General features: G+C 45.7%; 1 protein-coding gene across 2 annotated transcripts in view; it reads left to right on the top strand.

Annotated features, from left to right (window-relative positions):
- Positions 1-21481, top strand: part of GRAP2 (GRB2 related adaptor protein 2) — a 93093-nt gene that overhangs the window by 55315 nt on the left and 16297 nt on the right. The window contains exons 2-4 of one of the 2 annotated variants that reach the window (XM_043968205.1): positions 124-230; positions 9485-9568; positions 20477-20568. In XM_043968205.1, coding sequence (XP_043824140.1) covers positions 9491-9568; positions 20477-20568 — 170 coding nt within the window. In that variant the 5' untranslated portion in view covers positions 124-230; positions 9485-9490. Of the gene's footprint in view, positions 1-123; positions 231-9322; positions 9569-20476; positions 20569-21481 lie in introns of those variants that run through there. The other variant, XM_043968206.1, reaches the window with a different exon arrangement.

The raw sequence follows: 21481 nt of genomic DNA on the forward strand, positions 1-21481 counted from the left end.
CCAGGATCATGCAGCTATAGCATCTCAAGTTAAAAGTCTGAGATCTTTTACACATAAATCCCTGTACTTGAGCTGTTGATTTTTTGAGCCTGAAAAAAGAAGTTTACATTTGTCCCTCTTCAGTTTTGTCTTATAGGTTTGGCCCACCATTCCCACCCAGTCTGGGCTCCCTGATCCTGACACCCAGTGTGTTAGCTTCCCCTGCTATCCTCAAGTCATCTGAGTCATTGGTAAGCATGCACTTGGTGTTTAATTAATGACTTCAAAGCCATTATTTTAATGTCACACGCAACAGAGCTAAGGACAGAGCCCAATGAGATGTGCATGGAACATCTGCCTAAGACACCAATCCATTCATTCCTTTGGGAAGAGATCATTCAGCCAAGTGTGAGTCCACCTTAATGTAGAATCATCCATCACTCACCTCCACATCTCAGCCAGTATATGATGAGGGACTTTGTCCAGTGGTTTGCCAAAATGTACCCAAGATATCCATTGCATACCTGGTAACCTGGTTGAAAAGGGAAAGATTTAATGTCCATGGTGCATAAAATAATCAGAGAAGTCTTCAAGGAGGAGGCAGAACCTAAGATGGATGAGCCTTGGAGCATAGGTAAGATGTGCAGGGGAGACAGGAGGCCATCCTAGACATGAGCAAAGGTTTGGAGGTGGGAAAGAGCAGGACACGTTCTGGGAACAGTGACTAGACCTGGATCCCTAGAGCACAGGGCTCTTATTGGGAAGGAGTAGAAAATGAGAAAAGCAAATCAGACTCATACTATGGAGGGCCTTGAGGGCCAGATTAAGGAATTTGACTATTACCTTGAAATAAAGGGAGACATGGGGGCAGCTAGGTGGCTCAGTGGATAAAGCACCAGCCTTGGATTCAGGAAGACCTGAGATCAAATCAGACACTTGACATTTACTAGCTATGTGATCCTGAGCACATTACTTAACCCTCATTGTCCTGCCACCCCCCCCAAAAAAAAAACAGAAAAAGGAAATAAAGGATGGAATGGTAGAAAGGGGGCTAATTTTGGAGTCAGAGATACTGGGTTCAAATCTTAGCAAAGACATTAACTACTTGTGTGACCTTGGGCACACACTTTACCTCTAGCCCTCAGTTTCTTCCTCTGAGAATGAGCAAGGTGGTCTCTACCCCCGGGGCCCTGCCATAGGTAACAATTTGTATAACACTTACTTGGGGGCCAAACCTGTGATTTCAAACTCTACCAACACAAATCAGCACGTGCTCTGCAAATTATAGCCCCGAAGCATTTCCTGGGCCACTGTGACTTGCCCAGGATCACGCACACTGGTAAATATCAGGGGCAGAACTAGAACACAGGTCTCTGTCTAGGCCAGCTCTCTACCCATTATACCACACTGCCTTTGAAAGTTACCAATGACCTTACATCCATGCACCCACTGCGGCCTCATAACAAAACCTGTGAAGTCTAAGTGTCTTGTACCCATTTTATAGATGAAGAAACTGAACCTGAGAGAGGGGAAGGGGTTTGCTAATGGTGTGTGAGGTAGGATTCAAACCCAGATCTCACCTGCCACCAGGTCCAACCCTCTTTCCACTAAGCCAGGAGTTGTGTCTTGGTCTCCTTTGACTGTTGGTCTAGTGAAACCTACAGGCCCCTTCTCAGAACCAAGTTTTTAAAGGCAAAGAAAAATGCAAAGAAAACCGATTCTCCTGAAATAGTCACCCGAGTATTTTTAAAAACAAGTGGTGGCCTTGATGTCAGAAAGCCCAGACTAGTGCCAGGGCTTCCCTGGTTCCTTCAGGGCTTCTGAGCAGGCCCACCCTCTGCCCGCCCTCCCTTTCTCCTCCTTCACTCTCTCAGGAAGAAGAGGGAGATGATTAGAAAAGAGAAAAAGCATTCAGGAGAAAAATGCAATCTAGGGAGCCAGGAGAGAGGGGGCTGATTAAACAGGGATGGAGAATGCAGAGGAGCCAAGCATCATGGGCCCGCCAACTTTCCCTTTAGTGGTGGCAAGACTGCCCCCACGCTCTCAGAATCCCCAGACGTGGGGAAAATCAGAGAGAAGGCCAGCAGAGGGAGGAGGGACCCCAGAGCTGACAGGGCCTGGTACTCAGGGAGAAGGCACTAGATTTGGAGTTCGAGGGCCAGGGTTCGAATCCTGACTCAGCCACTTCCTATGTAGCCTGGAGTGAGCCATCTTCCCACCTCTCCTGGCATGGAAAATGAGGGGGTTAAGCTGGCTGGCCTCTGGTCCTTTCCCACCCTGTGTCTGCTACTCTCTCACCCTAAGTCCCCACATCTCTCTGGGTCTCGGTCTCTTGGCTTCTGTTACTGTAGAGATTGCAGGTGGTGGCCTCTCAGGCAGATGCAGGGGCAGACCCATCTAAAAGGTTCAGCTAGTGGTCGCTACCCAGTCACTGTGGATGGACTGCCCATCTGTCCACTTGGAAGGCAGTGAGGAAATGCCACACGGCCCAGCCCCCTCTTCTCCCGCCCACTGTCAGCAGCTCTCCATCCCTCCCCAAAGAAGTCACTGCCCATCAGCCACTTGTCACGGCAGACGTCCCTGTGACTACTCACAGAAAGCCCGGAGCTGGGAGCACGGATGAATGGCTGTTTGGGGAACCTACCTGAGCACAGGACAGGGATAGATGGGCCACGAGGAAGGGCCTACGGGCGGCCTCCCCTCCTAGCTCAGTGTGAGCAGATCAGCAGCTAATGCACTACAAACCGTGGAGAATCACCTCCCAGTCCCAGCTTTCCCTCACGCTGCTCCTTCCAGGGATTAGTGCCTTCCCGGGGTTTAAAAGGAAAAAATGAATGGGTTAGCCATGGGCAGGAGGAAAGGCAAAATGTCCACAATGTGCAAAATCATTTTTAAAAGGGAAGTTTCTTAAAGCGAGACGAACATCAGTCTGGGCCTCCGGAGAGATGGATTCTCATCTCTGCTCTTCCACTGACTGATTGTGTGACCTTGAGTGGGTCACCTCCCAGGCCCTGGCCTCCTCCTCTGTCAGAGAGGGTCAGAGTGGACAATAATGGCTGGCACTTATAGACAATTCTAAGGAAGTGCCAGCCTGGTACCTTCCAACCCCGCCGAATGGGCCGGCTCTCCCTGCCAAAACAGGGGATTGGCCTCCATGGCTTCTCAGGACCTTTCCAACTCAAGAGTCTTCTATGGGCATGACTGCCCCCCCTTTGCAGATGCTGGAAAAGACCTTCAACGCCACTGAGTCCAGCCCCCGCCCTCCCCCATTTTACAGATGAAGACACTGAGGCCCAGAGAGGGAAGTGATTTACCCAGGGTCACCCAGGCAGCAAGTAGAAGAGCTGAGATTTGAACACAAGCCATGGGATGGCCAGCTTAGCTCTGGAAGGGACCTCAGAGGGCTCTCTCGTTTTACACATGGGGAAACTGAGGCCCAGGGACCTGAAGCAACTTGCCCAAGGTCACGCAGGGGGATGGTGGCAGAACTGGGATTTAAACCCAGGTATCTTTGACTTAGGTTCTCTGCCCCCTCCCCAGGCTTATACTCTGAGTACCCAAAGAAGAAAACGCTCTGAACCCAGAGGCTCTTTAAAAAAGCAGGGCAGGGCGGGGGTGGGGGGGGGGAGGCCTTCCGGGACACTATTGCTCTGAACCCACCCCTGCCCTCATGGTGGGGGGTGGGGGGAGGGAATCAATCACTCAATCACAATTCCCCAGTGGCTTTGCTTCATTAGCTGAAGTCTTTCTGTGGGAAAAGGATGGGTTTGGAGGCTGGCTCGGTGTGCCCTGCTGCCCCCTGCTGGGCAGAATCCACCCAACCTGCATCTCTGGGTACCACCTCTTTTTTTGAGCCAGAGATGAGTCAGCTTTAAGACCCCTTGGTCTGCAGGAGCACTTAAAAGAGTGACCATCTCCTGATGAGCTTCCCTGGAAAGGCAGCTGCGGGAAGAGCCCTGGCTCTGGCCTCAGAAGCCTGGGTTCTAATCTAGGTTCCTGGTGCACACCCTCCCTGTGACTCTGGGCTCACCTTTCTGGGTTTCAGGTTCCCCATTTTTCAATTAAAGAGGAAGGGGGAGGGGGCAGCTAGGTGGTGCAGTAGATAAAGCACCAGCCCTGGATTCAGAAGGACCTGAGTTCAAATCCAACCTCAGACACTTGACACTTATTAGCTGGGTGACCCTGGGCAAATCACTTAACCCTCATTGCCCAGCCTAAAAAAAGAAATTTTTAAAAAAGGAAGAGCAGAATGGACACAGTGGAGTAGAAAGAAGCCCAACCAAGTTCATAACCCAATGAACATCTTCCACAAAGACCTAGAAAATGCACTAGAGCAAGTCCTGATTGAGAATCTTTCTTTTAAAAATCACAGTGTGTTAATTTCCAGTATAGATTAGCATAGGGAGACAGGCAGTGAGGTCTTGGGACACCAAGGTGGCATTTAGGCAGGAGAACAAGAACACCATGCACTCAGGATGTAGGTTGTGCACCAAGGCAAGAGATCCCAGACCCATAGATGGGGCACAAGCTTTGGGCATTATGTAGGACTGATGGGCAGTTGTGTTGTTCACTGCTCAGATCCTGGTCACAAATCCAGAATGGAAGGAAGGGGGGACCTGTGCCTAAGAATGACGGTTGGGCAGATGCAAGCCCTGGGCTGTGTAGGGAACCAGGAGCAAATTCAGAAGCAAACAGTAACTGGATGGCTCTGCCCCCAGGACTGGACTGAGGCCATCGGTATGATAACCAGGGCAGGAATCCCAGACCAAAGGAGAGCCATCTGAACCAGCAGAGCTCTCCAAATAGGGGATAATGGCTAAGTCCAGCATCAGTCTACCGGAACTTCAACCAGGGCAAACCCACATGCGTGCTGCTCTGACCCAAGTTCAGACAAGATAATACCACTTAGGAGGCATTGGAAACTTACAGGTCTCCAGCTTACACTGTCCCTGAGATCCTGTACTAACCTCGATATCCCAAGAAAATGACAGAATGACCCAAGAGGAAATAAGCTCAGAGGAGACATTTCCTCCATAAGTGCACAGCCCTAACATTAAGTCCAAAGTCAGGAGGAAGAATAAACAAACCTTTCCAATAAGATCAAGGGGGAAAGCAAGGATGACTGCTATCACCAGAATTACTCAATATTTAATGCTAGGAAAAATGTTTATCTCAATAAGACAAGAAAAAGAACTTGGGGAACAAACATAGGCAAAGAGGAAGCAAGATTGTCACTTTTTTGCGGATGGCATGATGGTTTATTTAGGAAATCCTAAAAAGCCAACCAAAAAACGAATTAAAACACTAGGATGCATAGGATTAAATGGGGAATTCTCTTAATACAAGTAGCATTCAGGCAGAAGTCCCTCTGGGCATCCGATAGCTTTTCAATATCAGTTCATTAATTAAGAGCCAGAAGGGACCTCAGATGCCGTCTAGTTCAACTCCTTCTTTTTTACAGATGAAGAAATGGAGGCCTAAAGAGAGGAAGTGACTTGCCTAGGGTCACGCAGCTATTAAGTAGAAGAGCTGAGATTTGAAGCCAAGTTCTGGGCTTCCAATTATAGTTCTCTTCATTATGTTACAGGAAAATATCTCCCTAAGGAATTTATACTTTATTCAATAATGATAATAGCTAACATTTATATTGCATTTACTAGTGCAGCTAGTCAGCTAGGTGAGGCAGTGGGTAGAGTGCAGGGCCTGGAGTCAGGAAGACCTGAGTTCAAATCCAGCCTCAGACACTTACTAACTGTGTGACCCTGGGCAAGTCACTTCACTCTGTTTGCCTCTGTTTTCTCATCTGTAAAATGAGTTGGAAAAGTATCTCCAATATCTCTGCCAACAAAACCCGAAACAGGGTCACAAAGAGTCTGAAGCAAACTGAACAACAATAACAACTATGTGCCAGGCACTGTGCTAAGTGCTTTACTATTTTTTTTTTGCAGGGCAATGAGGGTTAAGTGACTTGTCCAGGGTCACACAGTGTCTGAGGCTGGATTTTAATTCAGGTCCTCCTGACTCCAGGGCCGCTGCTTTATCCACTGAGCCACCTCGCTGCTCTCCAGTGCTTTACTGTCTATTTCATCCTCACAACAGCCCTGGGAGATAGTTGCTGTTATTATCCCCATTTTACAAATGAGAAAGCTGAGGTTAAGTGACTTGCCCAGGGTCACTGAGCTAATAATTATCCGAGGCATATTTGAATTCAGATCAGCTCCAGGCCCCAAACTCTGACCACTGCCTCACCAAGCTGCCTCAGGCAGCAGTAGGGATCCATCAAAGGCTTCTTGAGCAGTGGAACCAGCCGGGCCCCACATGAGGCCTTCCCTCAAGGGTCTCCGGGCCACTGCAAATTCTCCCCTCCTCTCACTCCTCACCCCCACATCGGCAAGACCCTCTCTCCCTTGGTGGCTTCCCAGAATTCTCTGGACTCAGCTCAAGGGCCACCCCCAGGGGAAGCCTTTCCTACCACCTCTGTATGCCCAGCATAGGACAGGGCACTGCACACAACAACAAACATTGGCATCTGCACGTGTACCTGTCCTCTTCTGGAGGGTGTTGGGGGGCGGGGCAGCTGGGGCCTTGCAGTCACTCCCAGGGCAGTTTTACATCAGGGGAAACAGAGGCCCAGTAACTTAGAGCATCATAGATTTGGAGCAAGAAGGGGCCTCAGAGGCCAACTGAGTCCAGTCCCTCACTTTACAGAAGGGGAAACTGAGGCCCAGAGAGAAGAAAGTGATTGATTTGATCACAGAACCCAAGCCCTCCTGACTCCAAGTGCAGTGCCTCGTCCACCGGGCCCCAGGGTGCCTCCCATGATCACAGAGAGGCCCAGACGTAAAGGGTGGGATCCGCCCCCATGCATGCTTAATACACGTTTGAGGACCTAAACTGGACGCTTGAAATGAGTCGACTGGAGACCTGGTGTCTGCCATGACTCATGACCAAGCTCCGGATTAGATGCCAGGGGCCCCGGCGTCTCTTAGGTCACACAGAGAGGCATCCATCAGAGGCTCACCAGACTATGGGGCAGAGCGCCCCTGACATCCCCAGCTGCTCCTGCTCCAACCTAGGAGGCTCCCGGGCTCCCCTTCCCTTGTCTGCGTGTGTCCTGGCCCCCAGGCCCAGACGGGATGCTGCAGAAGCTGGGGACACTCAGAACCGCTGCCCCAGTTTACTAGTGAGTGAAAGTGACTCCTGCCAGGGTTGTTTGTTAGCCAACCTCCAGCGAGCATCTGAGACGCAGTCACATGTGCAGCAGCGTCCGCAGAAACGCTTTTGCTGCCAAACTGCAGCTTTGAGGGTTCCTGTCTTCCTGACGGCGAGCCTCCTGCCCTGGGAGCCCAGGGACTCTGAGGGTCGAGGGGCTGAGCCTGGCACCATCATAAAATCAACCTCCAGATCTGCTTCAACAAACAGTTACCAAACATCTGTCAGAGCCCCACCCCGCCCCCAAGCCCTGTGGGTAGATTGTTTCATTTGATTCTCAGAGAACCCCTGGGACATCAGAGCAATGATTACACCCACTTTAAAGATAGGGAAACTGAGGCAGGCAGGGTGAAGTGACTTTCCCAGGGTCACCCAGCTAGTCAGTGTCTGAGACAGCATTCTCGATTACCCCTTCCCGCAGTCAGGCCCAGCACTCTGCTCTGGGCCTAGCACTGTGCTCAGCACTGGGGATACACCGATAAACCAGGCCTTCCAATAGCTTTCATTCTCCTGGGGGCAAGCAGCCTTGCGCACAGCATGGCACGGTAGAGAGGGCAGATGTGGAATCAGGGGACCCGGGTTCAAATCCTGACCTTATTGTCCCAAGACAAGCCATTTCACTATCCGGAGCCTCAGTTTCCTCATCTCACCAGATGCCTGCTAATATCCTTTCCATCTCTCAGATCTGTGAACCCATTTAAGAAACGGGGGGAACAGACAGCAAAGGGGGTGAAGAAAGGCTTTGTGTGTAGGGGATGGCACTTCAGCTGGGCCTCAGAGAGAGCTAAGGGAGCTCAGAAGCAGAGGTGAGGGAGGGCTTTCCAGCCCAGGCAAAGGCTTGCCACGTACCGGGAACCGTGTGGTGACTGTAGGACGTCGTCCATCTGGGAGATTAATGTAAAGTCAGTTTGGAAAACCAGGTTGGAGCCAGACTGAGGAGGGAGTTAGACCAAACAGAGGCTTTTGTGTTTTCTCCTGTAAGCCATGGGGAGCCATGGCAGCTTTTTGAGCAGAGGAGTAACTGAATCAAAGGGCCCCAGGGGCCATCTGCCCCAACCCTTTCTTTTCACCCATGGGGGGGGAGGGGGGGAGGGGGGTAGTGACTTAGCCAAGGCCACACAGGTGACAAGCATGACAGGCAGGGCAGCTGACTCCAAACCCAGCTGTTTTTCCCCTCAACCATCAGGCCTCTAGGAACATCCGTGTGGCAGCTGCATGAGAAATGAACTAGAGGCAAAGAGACTAATTAGAAAGCTAATGCAATAATTTAGCCAAGGGAGGGAGAGCCTTAGGCACACTGGGTGAGGATGGAAAAAGACTTTCCCTGCTGCTTGTGGGGGTGGGAAGGGAGGAGAAGACAATAATTCCAAGAATTTAGAAAACACTTCTCTCCAGAAGTATTTCATGCAAATGAACTCGCTTATCTCCAAAATGATCTCAATGGATTGGAGTTTGTTTATTGAGCACCCACTGTATGCATAGCACGTGCCTGGTGCTGGGGTTCGGAGCTAATTAATGATGAAATAAGCCCCTTGTTCAGGGAGTTTACTTTCACCAGGAAGATACAGTGTGCAAACAGACAAAATAATAGAAGGTAATCGGAGGAGGAGGAGGAGAAGAGCAGTCACCTCCATGGGCGTGAGGGAAGGCCCCTGAGTGACAATTGGCTAGAGGACAGCTATTAATAGCCCCTTTTCAGAAATGATAAAAGCAAGATCTTAAGAGGCAAGTAGACTTTCCCAGAGAATTTCACTGAACCTGAGACTAGTTGATCCAACTCTCCCAGAAGGTGTCTTTCCCTTCCCTAGACCATAAAAAGGCTCCCTTTGACCTAGTTGCCATGGAGAAACCTTTATGAAATTTGTAGGACAGTCTCACTGGTCCCCTCTGGGCTGTAATGTAAGGCCTATCCCCTTCAAGTCCGAGGGAATAGCCTTGCCCCGGGCATTATCAGAAGGAAACAGACTTGACAGAAGATGTGGGTGGCAGGCCTGGAGACGCCCCCCCAAAGGAAAAAAAGATAAAGGGGAAATGGAGGCGCTGAGGAGAGCTCGCCTCCCTGGGCCCTTGTGGTCAACAGCCAGCCATTGGCAGAAGCCCCGGAAGGCGGGGAATGTCTTCCCAAGGATTCTAGAGCCCGCGTCAGAAGCAGGCACCCTCCCCGGGTGGCGTTTCCCCCTCTGAAATTCCAGAAACACCCAGATGGTGCTCTCTCTGACCCGGCCCCACCAGCTGGGCAGCTGCCCCTCCCCAGGCACAAAAGAGGACTAACAGAATTGTCTGTCTCCCCCAGCCCAGAATGGAGGCTGTTGCCAAGTTTGACTTCAATGCCTCAGGAGAAGACGAGCTAAGTTTTCACACGGGAGATGTCCTGAAGGTAAGAGACAGAACACCGGAAAACAGTTTTGTGTTGTTGCTGTTGCTGTTGTTGTTGTTGTTTAGCTTAATGGAGCACAGAGAGTCCGAGTCATCAGTCCAGCACTCAGTGTCTGGGTTCATTAAGAACCCTAACATTTTCCTCTAAGAATGAGTTTGATGCATAAGAACTAGACCAGCATGAGCAAAAACAGCACAGAAAAGTGGCTGAACTTGGAGTCATTGCAAGCTTGGTCTTGGAGAACAAAGCATATACATGCATCTTTTTTTCCCATAGAGAAGTGGAGGCCTATGGGGGTGGAATGTTGAATACACTGTAAGATCCATTCCCTAAGCCTAGTCCCTCAGCTTTAGTTTACTCTTTACTTTATTAAGAAGAGGAATTCTACTGTGAGGGGGTGTGGAATATATTGGGAAATAACTTTTAAAAGTGTAAGAAACTAAAGGCATCAAGAAAACATTTTAAGTGGATAGAGCACTGGCCCTGGAGTCAGGAGGACCTGAGTTCAAATCTGGCCTCAGACACTTGACACTTACTGGCTGTGTGACCTTGGGCAAGTCACTTAACCCCAATTGCCTCACTAAAAAAAAAAAAAAAAAAAAAAACAACCATTATTTGGGGGCGGCTAGGTGGCAAAGTGGATAAAGCACCGGCCCTGGAGTCAGGAGGACCTGAGTTCAAATCTGGCCTCAGACACTTGACACTTACTGGCTGTGTGACCTTGGGCAAGTCACTTAACCCCCATTGCCCTGCCAAAAAAACCTAAAAATATTTATAAAAAAAAGAAAAGAAAACATTTTAAAACCAGTTAAATGCAGGGTGGAGTTTCAAAAAATAAATAGATGAGGTGTAGCCCAATAAACCCCGTGTCATCAAAGTCTGTTTCTTGGTGATGAAGTACTTTGTTGAATCACAGAAAAAGGAACCCACAGGAGTTTGAGCTAGAAGAGACCTTGTGGATTATCTAGTACCACTGCCTCATCATCTGTAAGATGAGGCAGAGAAAGGGAGTAACCTCCCCAAGGCCATCTGACTAAATGGTCAAGCCCAACCTCGAACCTGGGTCACTTTCAGTACTTCCGGAGACCCATAACTTCATCCGTGTGGTCACAGCCCTTCCTGGCCTGCATCAGCAGGTGCCGTGGACGCTGGATAATTCCTCAGCTGTGGGGCCTCTGCCTTCTGACCCGAATGCTGACCACAAGGGGCAAAGGGCCATGTCAAGGCCTTGCCATCAGCAGCCTCTGGGCTTCCCCTTCCCACACTCTGCAGGCTGTCTCCAGATCTGCCTGACCTTGCTCTCTGCTGCTGTCGCTCCTCCCTCCCCCATTGGACAATAAGACGGGGGCGGGTGGGGAGCCTCCCTTCTAGCATCCTTGCCCAATCATCCCAATGGTACCACTGCTCCCCAGAGCCTCAGGCTCCAAGAGCTCACCAGGCCTTTCCTCCTCTTCCCAGAAGCATCTCTCACTGTTGGTCTACTGTCCAGGAGCCCTCCCCGCCCCCCACCCAGGGGAAAAGGACTCATCAGCATGAGCCTGAGGCACAGGGGAAACATCAAAGACAAGCAGCTGTGTTACCATGGACAATCCACTGCACTCCACTCCACTCATTAAGCCTCAGTTTCCAGTAATTCTCCTCAAAAGGTTGCTGTAAGACTCAAATGACAGAGGCTATCCCCTCAGACTTGAAGTGGAGAGGGCTAGCAGCCCGGAGGGGACCAGGGAGACTGTCCTACACATTTCCATGGCAACTAGGTCAAAGGGAGCCTTTTTATGGTCTAGGGAAGGGAAAGACACCTGGGCTTCACAAACCTGGAAACACCATGCAGATAAATATTGTTTGTGTTGTTGTTGGTCCCTTGTTTTCAGTGGCATCCCAGGTGATGCCTTGACTTGCGCTTGGACTGGAGTTTAGTGAGGCAGAGTTACACAAGTCCTAGGTATTATTACGGGGGGGGGGGGCAAGGGAGGGGAGACACAATGGTGACGAGAGTTATTCAACCAACCCTAATTGCCCCCTCTTTACCCCACTACTGGTCCATTGCCAAGTTGAGTTTCCCAGTATAAACACTCTTTCTTGAGTCTTAGAAATTATAACAAAGGATTTGTTATTCTCTCTCTCTCTCTCTCTCTCTCTCTCTCTCTCTCTCTCTCTCTCTCTCCCCCTCCCTCCCTCCCTCTCTCCCTCCCTCTCTCTCCTCTCCTCTCCCTTTTCCTTCTCCTTCTCCTCCTCCTCTTCCTCTTCATCTTCCTCTCTTGGCTTTGATAGTGATGCTAATTGGACAGAATATGTGGAAATTTTACATACCCCTTCAAGAGCATGTGAAAATCCTCACAACAGTTAGCCCTGGGAACACAAGTAGACATAAACATACCTGACCACTGCACGGAAATCTGTATATCCTGTATGGGTGTGATAATAAAGCAGAATGGGGTAAGAGTGTGGTACAGTGGAGAGAACCTTGTATTTGGAGTTGGAAGATCTGGATTCAAATTCTGCTCTGCTTCTTACTACCCATGGGACTGTGGACAGGTCAAATCAACCCCTCTGGGCCTCGTTTCCTCATCTGTATAATAACTGATCTCTAAGCTCTCTCAACAAGAGAGTACAGAGAGAAAAGAGAAGAGAGCCCAGAGCAGAGAAGGATGTGCACACTTTTTTTTCACACACAATCTCTACACTCTGCTTCCCATCCTGCCTTGAGGCAGACGTATGAGGACTTTTAGAAGTTCAATGGAAAGTTCTATGTCTCCAGAGCCAGGTTCAATTACTCCCTCTGCCACTTACTATCTGTGTGACCTTGAGCAAGTCACTTCCCTTCCCTGGGCCTCAATTTCCCCATCTGGGAAATAAAAGGGTTCAACAGAATGATCGCTAAGGTCCCCTCTGGCTGAGTCCATGGTCTTGGGTCTTCAGGAGCTCCCCAGTTCCATCGGGCCCTTCTACTGCCCATGATGCCTATCTCCTCCCTTCCCCTTAGAAGGGAAGGAAACCAGAGTTAAGTAAGCACCTGCCATGTGCCAGGCACTTGGCTAAGCACAAATATACATCTCATAGGATCCTCAAAGCCTGGCAGTTTTATAGAGGTGAAGGCGAAGACGTCACTCGCTTACCTTGAACTCTCTGCTGGCGTTCAGATAGCGGGTGTGTTAAGATAAGGAAGCCAAACTGATGGGGAGATGAGAACCGGAAGGAGGAGGCCTCTCAAAACAGCCCTAGAAGGAAACTGCCACGTGCCATCCCCTCAGACCCTGGCACAGAAAGAGGGATGAGAGCGTGCCCCCACTGCAGCCTGAATGACCTGCAGATGAACTAGGATGAACTAGGTCTTGTCAAGTGGTGGGTGGACAGGTGGGGCCTTGTGGGATCGAAGCCAAGAAAAAGAAAATGGAAGGAAGCCTCGGAGCAAAGGTCCTGCAACACCCCCCCCCATGGGGTGTGGCAGGGACTGCGGGCATCTTCTAAATTTGGCACCCTGGGGCAAAGGACTAGTTGCCTGCCCTAGTTATGGCTCTGCTTCTTCCTACCCGCACACCACTAGACAAATCTTTTCCTCTCTCTCTGGTCCTCAGTTTCCCCATCTGTAAGAGGTTGTCAGCCTACAGTATCTCCAAGGTCCCTCCTCACTTTAAATCCTGCCATCCAGACGTGCCATACGTTTCTGAATTACTTTCCCTGTAATAGCCTTACTTATCTATGCACAGAACATCGGCTGCCCGGACTGAACTCCCTGGGCCTGCCCACCAGGGAGGAAGGGATTCTCAGGAATGAGATGCTCCCGTGTCTTTGATGTCAGCACCAGCTCCCAGGGTTGGAATGCCGATTGCCTCTTTCAGGTGCTCGAACACGCACACTCCCCGAGACTCGCCAAAGTGTGCAAGGCCCCGAGAAGCTCTTCCTTAGCAATTTCTCGGGCTGTCAAAAACAGGACCCATTTTTATTCCTTCAATCCAATCTATTAAGTTCAAAGCTTCCGCACACAGCATTTCGAGAGAACTCCTGACCCCGTCCTTGCCCCTCCAAGCTGCGGTTCTCCATCATCATCAGACCTCCCATCTGGAGAGTACTTTATAGCCAGGCATCATTTTCAAATACATTCTCTTGGCTTGAACCTCACAATAGCCCAGAGAGGGAGGGAAAGCAGGTAGGGACTTGGCCCATTTTTTCAGATAAGAAAACACAGAGAGGTCCTAGTGATTTATTTAATAGCAGGAGTGTCGGTAAGTGCTTTAAGGTTTGCAAAGCTCTCTACTTATCTCATTTCATCATCACAACCACCCTGGGAGATGAGTGCTCTTATTGTCCCCATTTAACAGATAAAGAAACTGAGGCATAGAGAGAGAAAGTGATTTAATCAAGGTCACCTAGCTAATAAAGATCAGTTCAAGATTTGAACCAGAGCTTCCTTTTTTTAACTTTCGGTTTTTATTTTATTTTTTCTCACATGTAAACAAAAATTTTAAACATCCATTCTTAAATATAGCTCTATTTCTACATCTTTAACTCTATCTATATTCATAAGACTGATAAATGTGCTTTGAAAAATATTTAAAGCATACTTCAGTAACCCATCATCCTTTTATGCTTTCCTTTCTTTTTTTGTTTTGTTTTGTTTTGGGTTTTTGTGGGGCAATGATGGTTAAGTGACTTGCCCAGGGTCACACAGAAAGTAAGTGTCAAGTGTCTGAGACTGGATTTGAACTCAGATCCTCCTGAATCCAGGGCCGGTGCTTTATCCATGGCGCCACCTAGCTACCCCTTAAACAATCATTCTTTAAAATTTTGAGTTCCAAATTTTCTCCCTCTCTCATCTCTCCCCTTCCTGAGAAGGCAAACAATTTGGTACAGATTATACATGTGCAGTCATACAACACATTTCCATATTAGCCATTTTGCAAAAGAAAATGCACACAAAAACCTCAAAATAATAAATAAAGTAAATATATATGTATATACATATACATATACATACATACATACATACATACATATATATATATATATATATATGCTTCGATCTGCATTCAAATTCCATCAGTTCTTTCTTTGGAGGTGGATAGTATGTTTCATCATGAGTCCTTTGGGATTGTCTTAGATCATTGTATTGCTGAGAAGAGCTAAGTCATTCACAGTTGTTCATTGTGCAATATTGCTGTTACTGTTTACTGTGTGTTCTCCTGGTTCTGTTCACTTCACTTCATATCAATTCATATGAGTCTTCCCAGGTTTTTCTGAGAACATCCTGCTCATCATTTCTTAAAGCACAATAATACTCCATCACAATCATGCCACAACTTGTTCATCCATTCCCCAAATGATGGGCATCCCCTCAATTTCCAATTCTTTGCCACCACCACAAGAGGTGCTATAAATATAAATTTGTATATATAGATCTTTTTCATTTTCATTTGATCTTTTTGAGATACAGATTTGCTGGGTCAAAAGGTATACACATTTTTATAGCCCTTTGGGCATAGTTTTAAATTGCTCTTCAGAATAGTTGGATCAGTTCACAACTCCACCAACAATGTGTTAGTGTCCCAATTTTCCCACATCCCATCCAATATTTAGCCAATCTGAAAGATGTGAGATGGTACCTTAGAGTTGTTTTAATTTGCATTTCTCTAATTTGTAGTAATTTAGAGCATTTTCCCACAGGAAAATAGATGGCTTTGATATCTTCTTTTGAATACTGTCTGTTCAAATCCTTTGACCATTTATCAATTGGGAAATGACTCGTATTCTTATAAAATTGACTTAATTTTCTATATATTTGAGAAATGAGGCCTTTATCAAAGAAACATGCTGTAAAATCCTTTTTCCAGTTTCTTCTTTCCCTTCTCATTTTAACTACATTCTAATCTTAGCTTTGTTTTAATTTGATATAATCAAAATTATCCATCTTATATCCCATAAAGCTCTTGTTTAGTCACAAATTCTTCCCTTATCCAGAAATCTAACAGGTAAAATACTCCACTCTTCCCTAATTTCCCATTTATGTTCAAATCATGTGTCCATTTTGACCTTATCTTGGTATACAGTGTGAGATTTTGGTCTATACCTAGTTTCTGCCAAACTGTTTCCCAGTTTTTCCACGAAATTTTTTCAAATAGTGATTTCCTGTCCCAAAATCTTAGATCTTTGCATTTATTAAACAATATGGTTGTTTACTAACATATCTTGCATACCTCATCTATCCCACTGATCCACCACCCTATTTCTAAGACAGTACTATTGTTTTGATGATGACTGCTTCGAAGTCCAGTTTGAGATGTGGAACTGCTAACCCACTTCACATTTTTTTCAGTGATTCCCTTGATATTCTTGACCTTTTGTTCTTTCAGAGGAATCTTGTCATGATATCTTTCTAGCTCTATAAAATAATTTTGAGGTAATTTGATTGGCATGGCACTGAATAAATAAATTAATTTAGGTAGAATCAGCATTTTTATTATATTGGCTTGGCCTACCTGAGCAATTAACATTTCTCCAATTGTTTACATCTGACTTTATCAGTATTAAAAATGTTTTGTAATTGTGTTCATGTAGTTCTTGGGTTTGTCTTGGCAGGTAGACTCCCAAGTATTTTATGTTATCTGCAGTTCTTCTCAATGGAATTTCTCTTTCCATCTCTTCCTCCTGGACTTTATTGGCAATATGTAGAAATGCTAATGATTTATGCAACTTTGCTGAAGTTGTTGTTATTTTAGCTAGTTTTTTAGTTGATTCTCTAGGATTCTCTAAGTATTCCATCATATCATCCATAAAGAGCAATAGTTTTGTTTCTTCATTGCCTATTCTAATTCCTTCAAATTACTTTTCTTCTCATTGCTATAGCTAGCATTTCTAGAACAATATTGACTAATACTAATTGGCATGCTTGCTTCACTCCTGATCTTATTGGAAAGATTTCTAGCTCATCCCCATTACAGATAATGCTTGCTAATGGCTTTAGATAGGTATTGCTTATCATTTTAAGGAAAGCTCCATTTATTCCTATGCTTTCCAGTTTTTCTAGTTGTTTTACTACTTTTAAAAAAAGGAATGGGGGAGGGGCAACCTGGTGGTGCAGTGGATAAAGCACCGGCCCTGGATTCAGATGGACCTGAGTTCAAATTCGACCTCAGACACTTGACATTTACTAGCTGTGTGACCCAGGGCAAGTCACTTAACCCTCATTGCCCCACAAAAAAAAAATAGGAATGGCTGTTGTATTTTGTCAAAAGCTTTTTCTGCATCTATTGAAGTAATCATATAATTATTGTTGATTTCGTTGTTGATATGGTTAATTATACTGATAATTTTCCTAATATTGAACCAGCCCTGAATTCCTGGCATAAATCCTACCAGGTCAAAGTGTATGATCTTTGCAATATATTGTTTTAATCTTCTTGCTAATTTTTTTATTTTAAAATTTTGCATCAATATCCATGGGGCAGGGGCGGGGGGAGCAGCTAGGTGGCACAGTGGATAAAGCACTAGCCCTGGATTCAGGAGGACCTGAATTCAAATTTGGCTTCAGACACTTAACACTTACTAGCTGTGTAATCCTGGGCAAGTCACTTACCCTCATTGCCCTGCCAACAAAACATATCATTGGGGAAATTGGTGTATAGTTTCCTTTCTCTGTTTTTGCTTTTCCTAATTTAGACATCAGGACCATATTTGTGTCATGAAAGGAATTTTGCCTATTTTCCAAATAGTTTATGTAGTATTGGAATTAATTGTTCTTTAAATTTTTGGCAGAATTCACTTGTGAATCCATCTGGTCCTGGAGATTTTTTTTTACAGAGCTCAATTATGGCTTGTTCAATTTCTTTTTCTAAGACAGGGTTATTTAAGTATTCTATTTCTTCTTCTGTTAATCTGGGTAATTTATATTTTTGTAAATATTCATCTATTTCACTTAGATTGTCAAACTTATTGGTATATGTAATTGGGCAAAATAACTCCTAATAATTGCTTTAATTTCATCTTCATTAGTGGTGAATTCACCCTTTTTATATTTGATGCTGGTAATTTTATTTTCTTCTTTCTTTTCTTTAATCAAATTGAGTGACGGTTTATCTATTTTACTCGGGCGTTTTCCCCTTAAAACCAATTCCTAATTTTATTTATTAGTTTAATGGTTTTCTTACTTTCAATTTTATTCATCTCCCCTTTGATTTTCAGGATTTCCAATTTGTTGTTTAATTGGGATTTTTAATTGGTTCTTCTTTTTTAGTTTTTTTGGTTGCATGCCCAATTAATTGATCTGCTCTTTCTCTGTTTTATCGATATAAGCATTTAGAGATATAAATTTTTCCCCAAGTACTGCTTTGGCTGCATCCCATAAATTCTGATATGTTTTCTCATTGTTGTCACTCTCTTTAAATGAAATCACTGTTTCTAGGATTTGTTCTTTGACCCACTCATTCTTTTATTTATTTAATTATTTATTTATTTTACTGAGGCAATTGGGGTTAAGTGACTTGCCCAGGGTCACACAGCTAGTAAGTGTTAAGTGTCTGAGGCCGGATTTGAACTCAAGTACTCCTGACTCCAGGGCCGGTGCTCTATCCACTGCACCACGTAGCTACCCCGACCCACTCATTCTTTAGGATTAGATTATTTAGTTTCCACTTAATTTTTAATTTATATTTCCCCAGCACTTTGTTGAATATCATTTTATTGCATTGTGGTCTAGAAGGGATGCATTTAATATTGCTGCTTTTCTGCATTTGATGGTGAAGTTTTCAATGCCCTAATACATGGTCAGTCTTTGCAAAGGTGCCACATACAGCTGAAAAAAAACACACCATACACTCCTTTCTATTCCCATTAAATTTTCTCCAGAGGTCTATCATCTCACTTTTCTAAAATTCTATGTCTTCATTTCTTTCTTATTTATTTTATAACCTAGAGCTTCCTGACTCCAAATCCAGTGTTCTATCTGCTCTGACACACTGTCTAGATAGCCTATTTTATGCGTAGTTACTAGAGACTCATATCATTTTGACCTGGAAGGAACTTCAGAGATCCCCTGGCCTGACCCCATCATTTTGCAATCGAGAGAGCTGAGGCCCTATGACTGAAGATGCTTGTCCACATTCACAGAGATACAGCAATGAACTTGGAGTTACAATAACCGAGTTCAAATCCCGGCTCTGTCCCTTACTATCTGTGTGGCCTTATGTGAGTCCCTTAACATCTCTGGGCCGCCACCTTCTCTTCTGGACAATGAGGGGGTTGGAATAGAGGGTCACTGAGGTTCCTTCCTGCTGTAAAGCTAGAAGCTCATTTCCATCATCCTATGGAATAGGGGAGTCAGGATAGGAACCTACCAGGAGCAGCAGTTGCTCTGGCATTCCCTGTTCTGAGGTCCTTCCTGGCTCTGACATTCCATGTTCCAAGTCCTGCCCCTGCTGTGACATTTGGTCTTCTATGGCCTCTCTCAGCTTTGACGTTCTGAATTCCTCTCATCTCTGACTTTCTGGGTTCTAATGTCCTCCCACCTCTGACATTCCCTATTCTCAGGGCATTCTGAGTTCTAAAGTTCCTCCCAGATCTGACATTCCCCATTCTAAGGCCCTTCCCAGCTCTAACATTTCCTGTTTTAAGGCCCCTCCCAGCCCTGACATCCCCTATTCTAAAGCCTCTCCCACTGCTGACACCCTGTTCTCAGGACTATCCTATCTCTGGCATTCTGAGTTCTAAAGTTCCTCCCAACTCTGACATCCCCTGTTCTAAAGCCCCTCCCAGCTCTGACAATCAGCCTATGACTCTATGACCTTGGCATTCTAGCTCCTCTCTACATAACAGTAGAACAACAAACAGTTTTTCTAGGTCTCCCCAAGTCTATTTGTTCTCTGCTCACCCTTCGTTGCCCACACACCAAGAGAACATGGGGTGTTTGTGTGTGTGTGTGGGGAGGGTTCCAGGGGCTCTGGTCCTTGCTTTGCTCACACAAATAGCTGGATCTCACCAGACTGCCAAGGCCTCAGCTACTGTCCCATAACCTCCCCATTAATCTCCCATGGTACCAGCCTCACCCCATCCAGGTCCCTCCTAGGGATGCTTAGGACAATGTCTCCAGAAAGTCATTGTTAAAATGAGGTAGAGATGAACTGATTCCCCCCACACACCTTTAAAAAACAAAAACAAAAAACCTTACTGTTTGTATCATCTTTGGTTTTTATATCACCTTAATTTTCTGGACACTAGGTGGCGCAGTAGATATAGCACTGGACCTGGAGTCAGAAAGACCTGAGTTCAAATTTGCTTCAGAAACTTACTAGCTGTGTGACTCTGGGAAAGTGACTCAAATGTTTCTTTGCCTCAGTTTCCTCATCTGTAAAATGGAGATATAATAATAGCACCTATCTTGCAGAGTTGTTGCAAGAAGAAAATGAGTTAATGTGTATAGAGCTTTGCAAACCTTAAAGTGTTCTATAAATGCTAGTTATTATAATTATTTCATTAAATTGCAAGCTCCTTAATGGAGCCTACTACTACTAATTTATTAAGGGCCTACTATGTGCCAGGCACTGGGTTAAGCATTTTACAAACATCAGCTCATTTGATGATAATTTGGTGTAAACAACTAAGTAAATGCAAAATATAATCAAAGATAAAAAGTAATTTCTGGGGAGAGGCACTAGCCACTGTCACTCTATTACTGAGCCTCAGTTTCTTCATCTGTTAAATGAGGAAGTTGGAGTAGATGACATCTAAGGTCCCTATGCTCAGGATAGGCTCTATAGGAGGTAGGCTTGGAGTTGATTTTTGAAGGAAGCCAGGGGAAGTGCATGCCTGGCATCAGGAACAGCTTGTGCAAAGGTTTGGTGACAGGAGATGGGATGTCAGGCATGTGACACAGCAAGTAGCCTAGTCTAACATTTGGACGCTTGGTTCTCTTCCCTACAGATTCTCAGCAGCCAAGATGAATGGTTCAAGGCTGAGCTGAGAAGCCAAGAGGGCTACGTGCCCAAGAATTTCATAGACATTCACTTCCCTAGGTAAGTACATTGGGGTATCAGTCAGAGAACTTTCTGAAGTGACAAAGAGAAGTGTGTGTGTATAGAGGGAGTTATATTGTATTATAATGTGTAAATATATATGTGTGTATATATGTAGTTGCTGTATACCACACTTATTCTGTTCTCTGGGCAGCTAAATTCATAGAGTGGGAGGCCTGGAGTCCGAAAGACCTGAGTTCAAATCCTGCCTCAGACACTCCATAGCTGTGTGACCCTGGGCAAGTCACTTTACCCTGTTTGCCTCAGTTTCTTCATCTGTAAAATTAAGGAAATAGCAAACCAGTCCAGTATTTCTGCCAAGAAAACTCTTGAAGAGTCTGACATGACTGAAAAACAAAAGAATTTGATAGTTAGATAGATATAGATATAGTTGCTCTAACTCAGGTAGCCAGCTAGGTGGTACAGTGGATAGACCTGGACCTGGAGTCCTGAAGACCTGAGTTCAGATCTGACCTCAGACACTTACTAGCTGTGTAACCTTGATCAAGTCACTTAACTTCTGCTCAACTCAGTTTCCTCAACTGTAAAATGAAGGTAATAATACTACCTATCTATCTCCCAGGGTTGTTGTAAGAATCAAATGAGAGACTATCTAAAGTGCTTAGCCCAGTGCCTGGTACACAGCAGGTGCTTAATCAATGTTTGTTGGTTAACTTGCTGTCTGAAGTCTTGGTGAGTTCTTGGCCAATCAAACTGAGCTCTCCCCATTCCAAGTTCCCTTCTTTTTACACAGCAGTGTGGCTTTAGAAATGATGTGTTGTGTTTGGGCCCTGGAGGCAGCAGGCCTGGGTTCAGATCCTGTACTCCATGGCTTATCAGTTGGGTTAATCATTTCTCTTTGAGACTCAGTTTCACTACCAGTAAATTGGGGCTAATAATCTCCCAAAAGGAT

This window comes from Dromiciops gliroides, chromosome 5 (genome assembly GCF_019393635.1).
Source record: "Dromiciops gliroides isolate mDroGli1 chromosome 5, mDroGli1.pri, whole genome shotgun sequence".
Classification (NCBI taxonomy): Eukaryota; Metazoa; Chordata; class Mammalia; order Microbiotheria; family Microbiotheriidae; genus Dromiciops; species Dromiciops gliroides.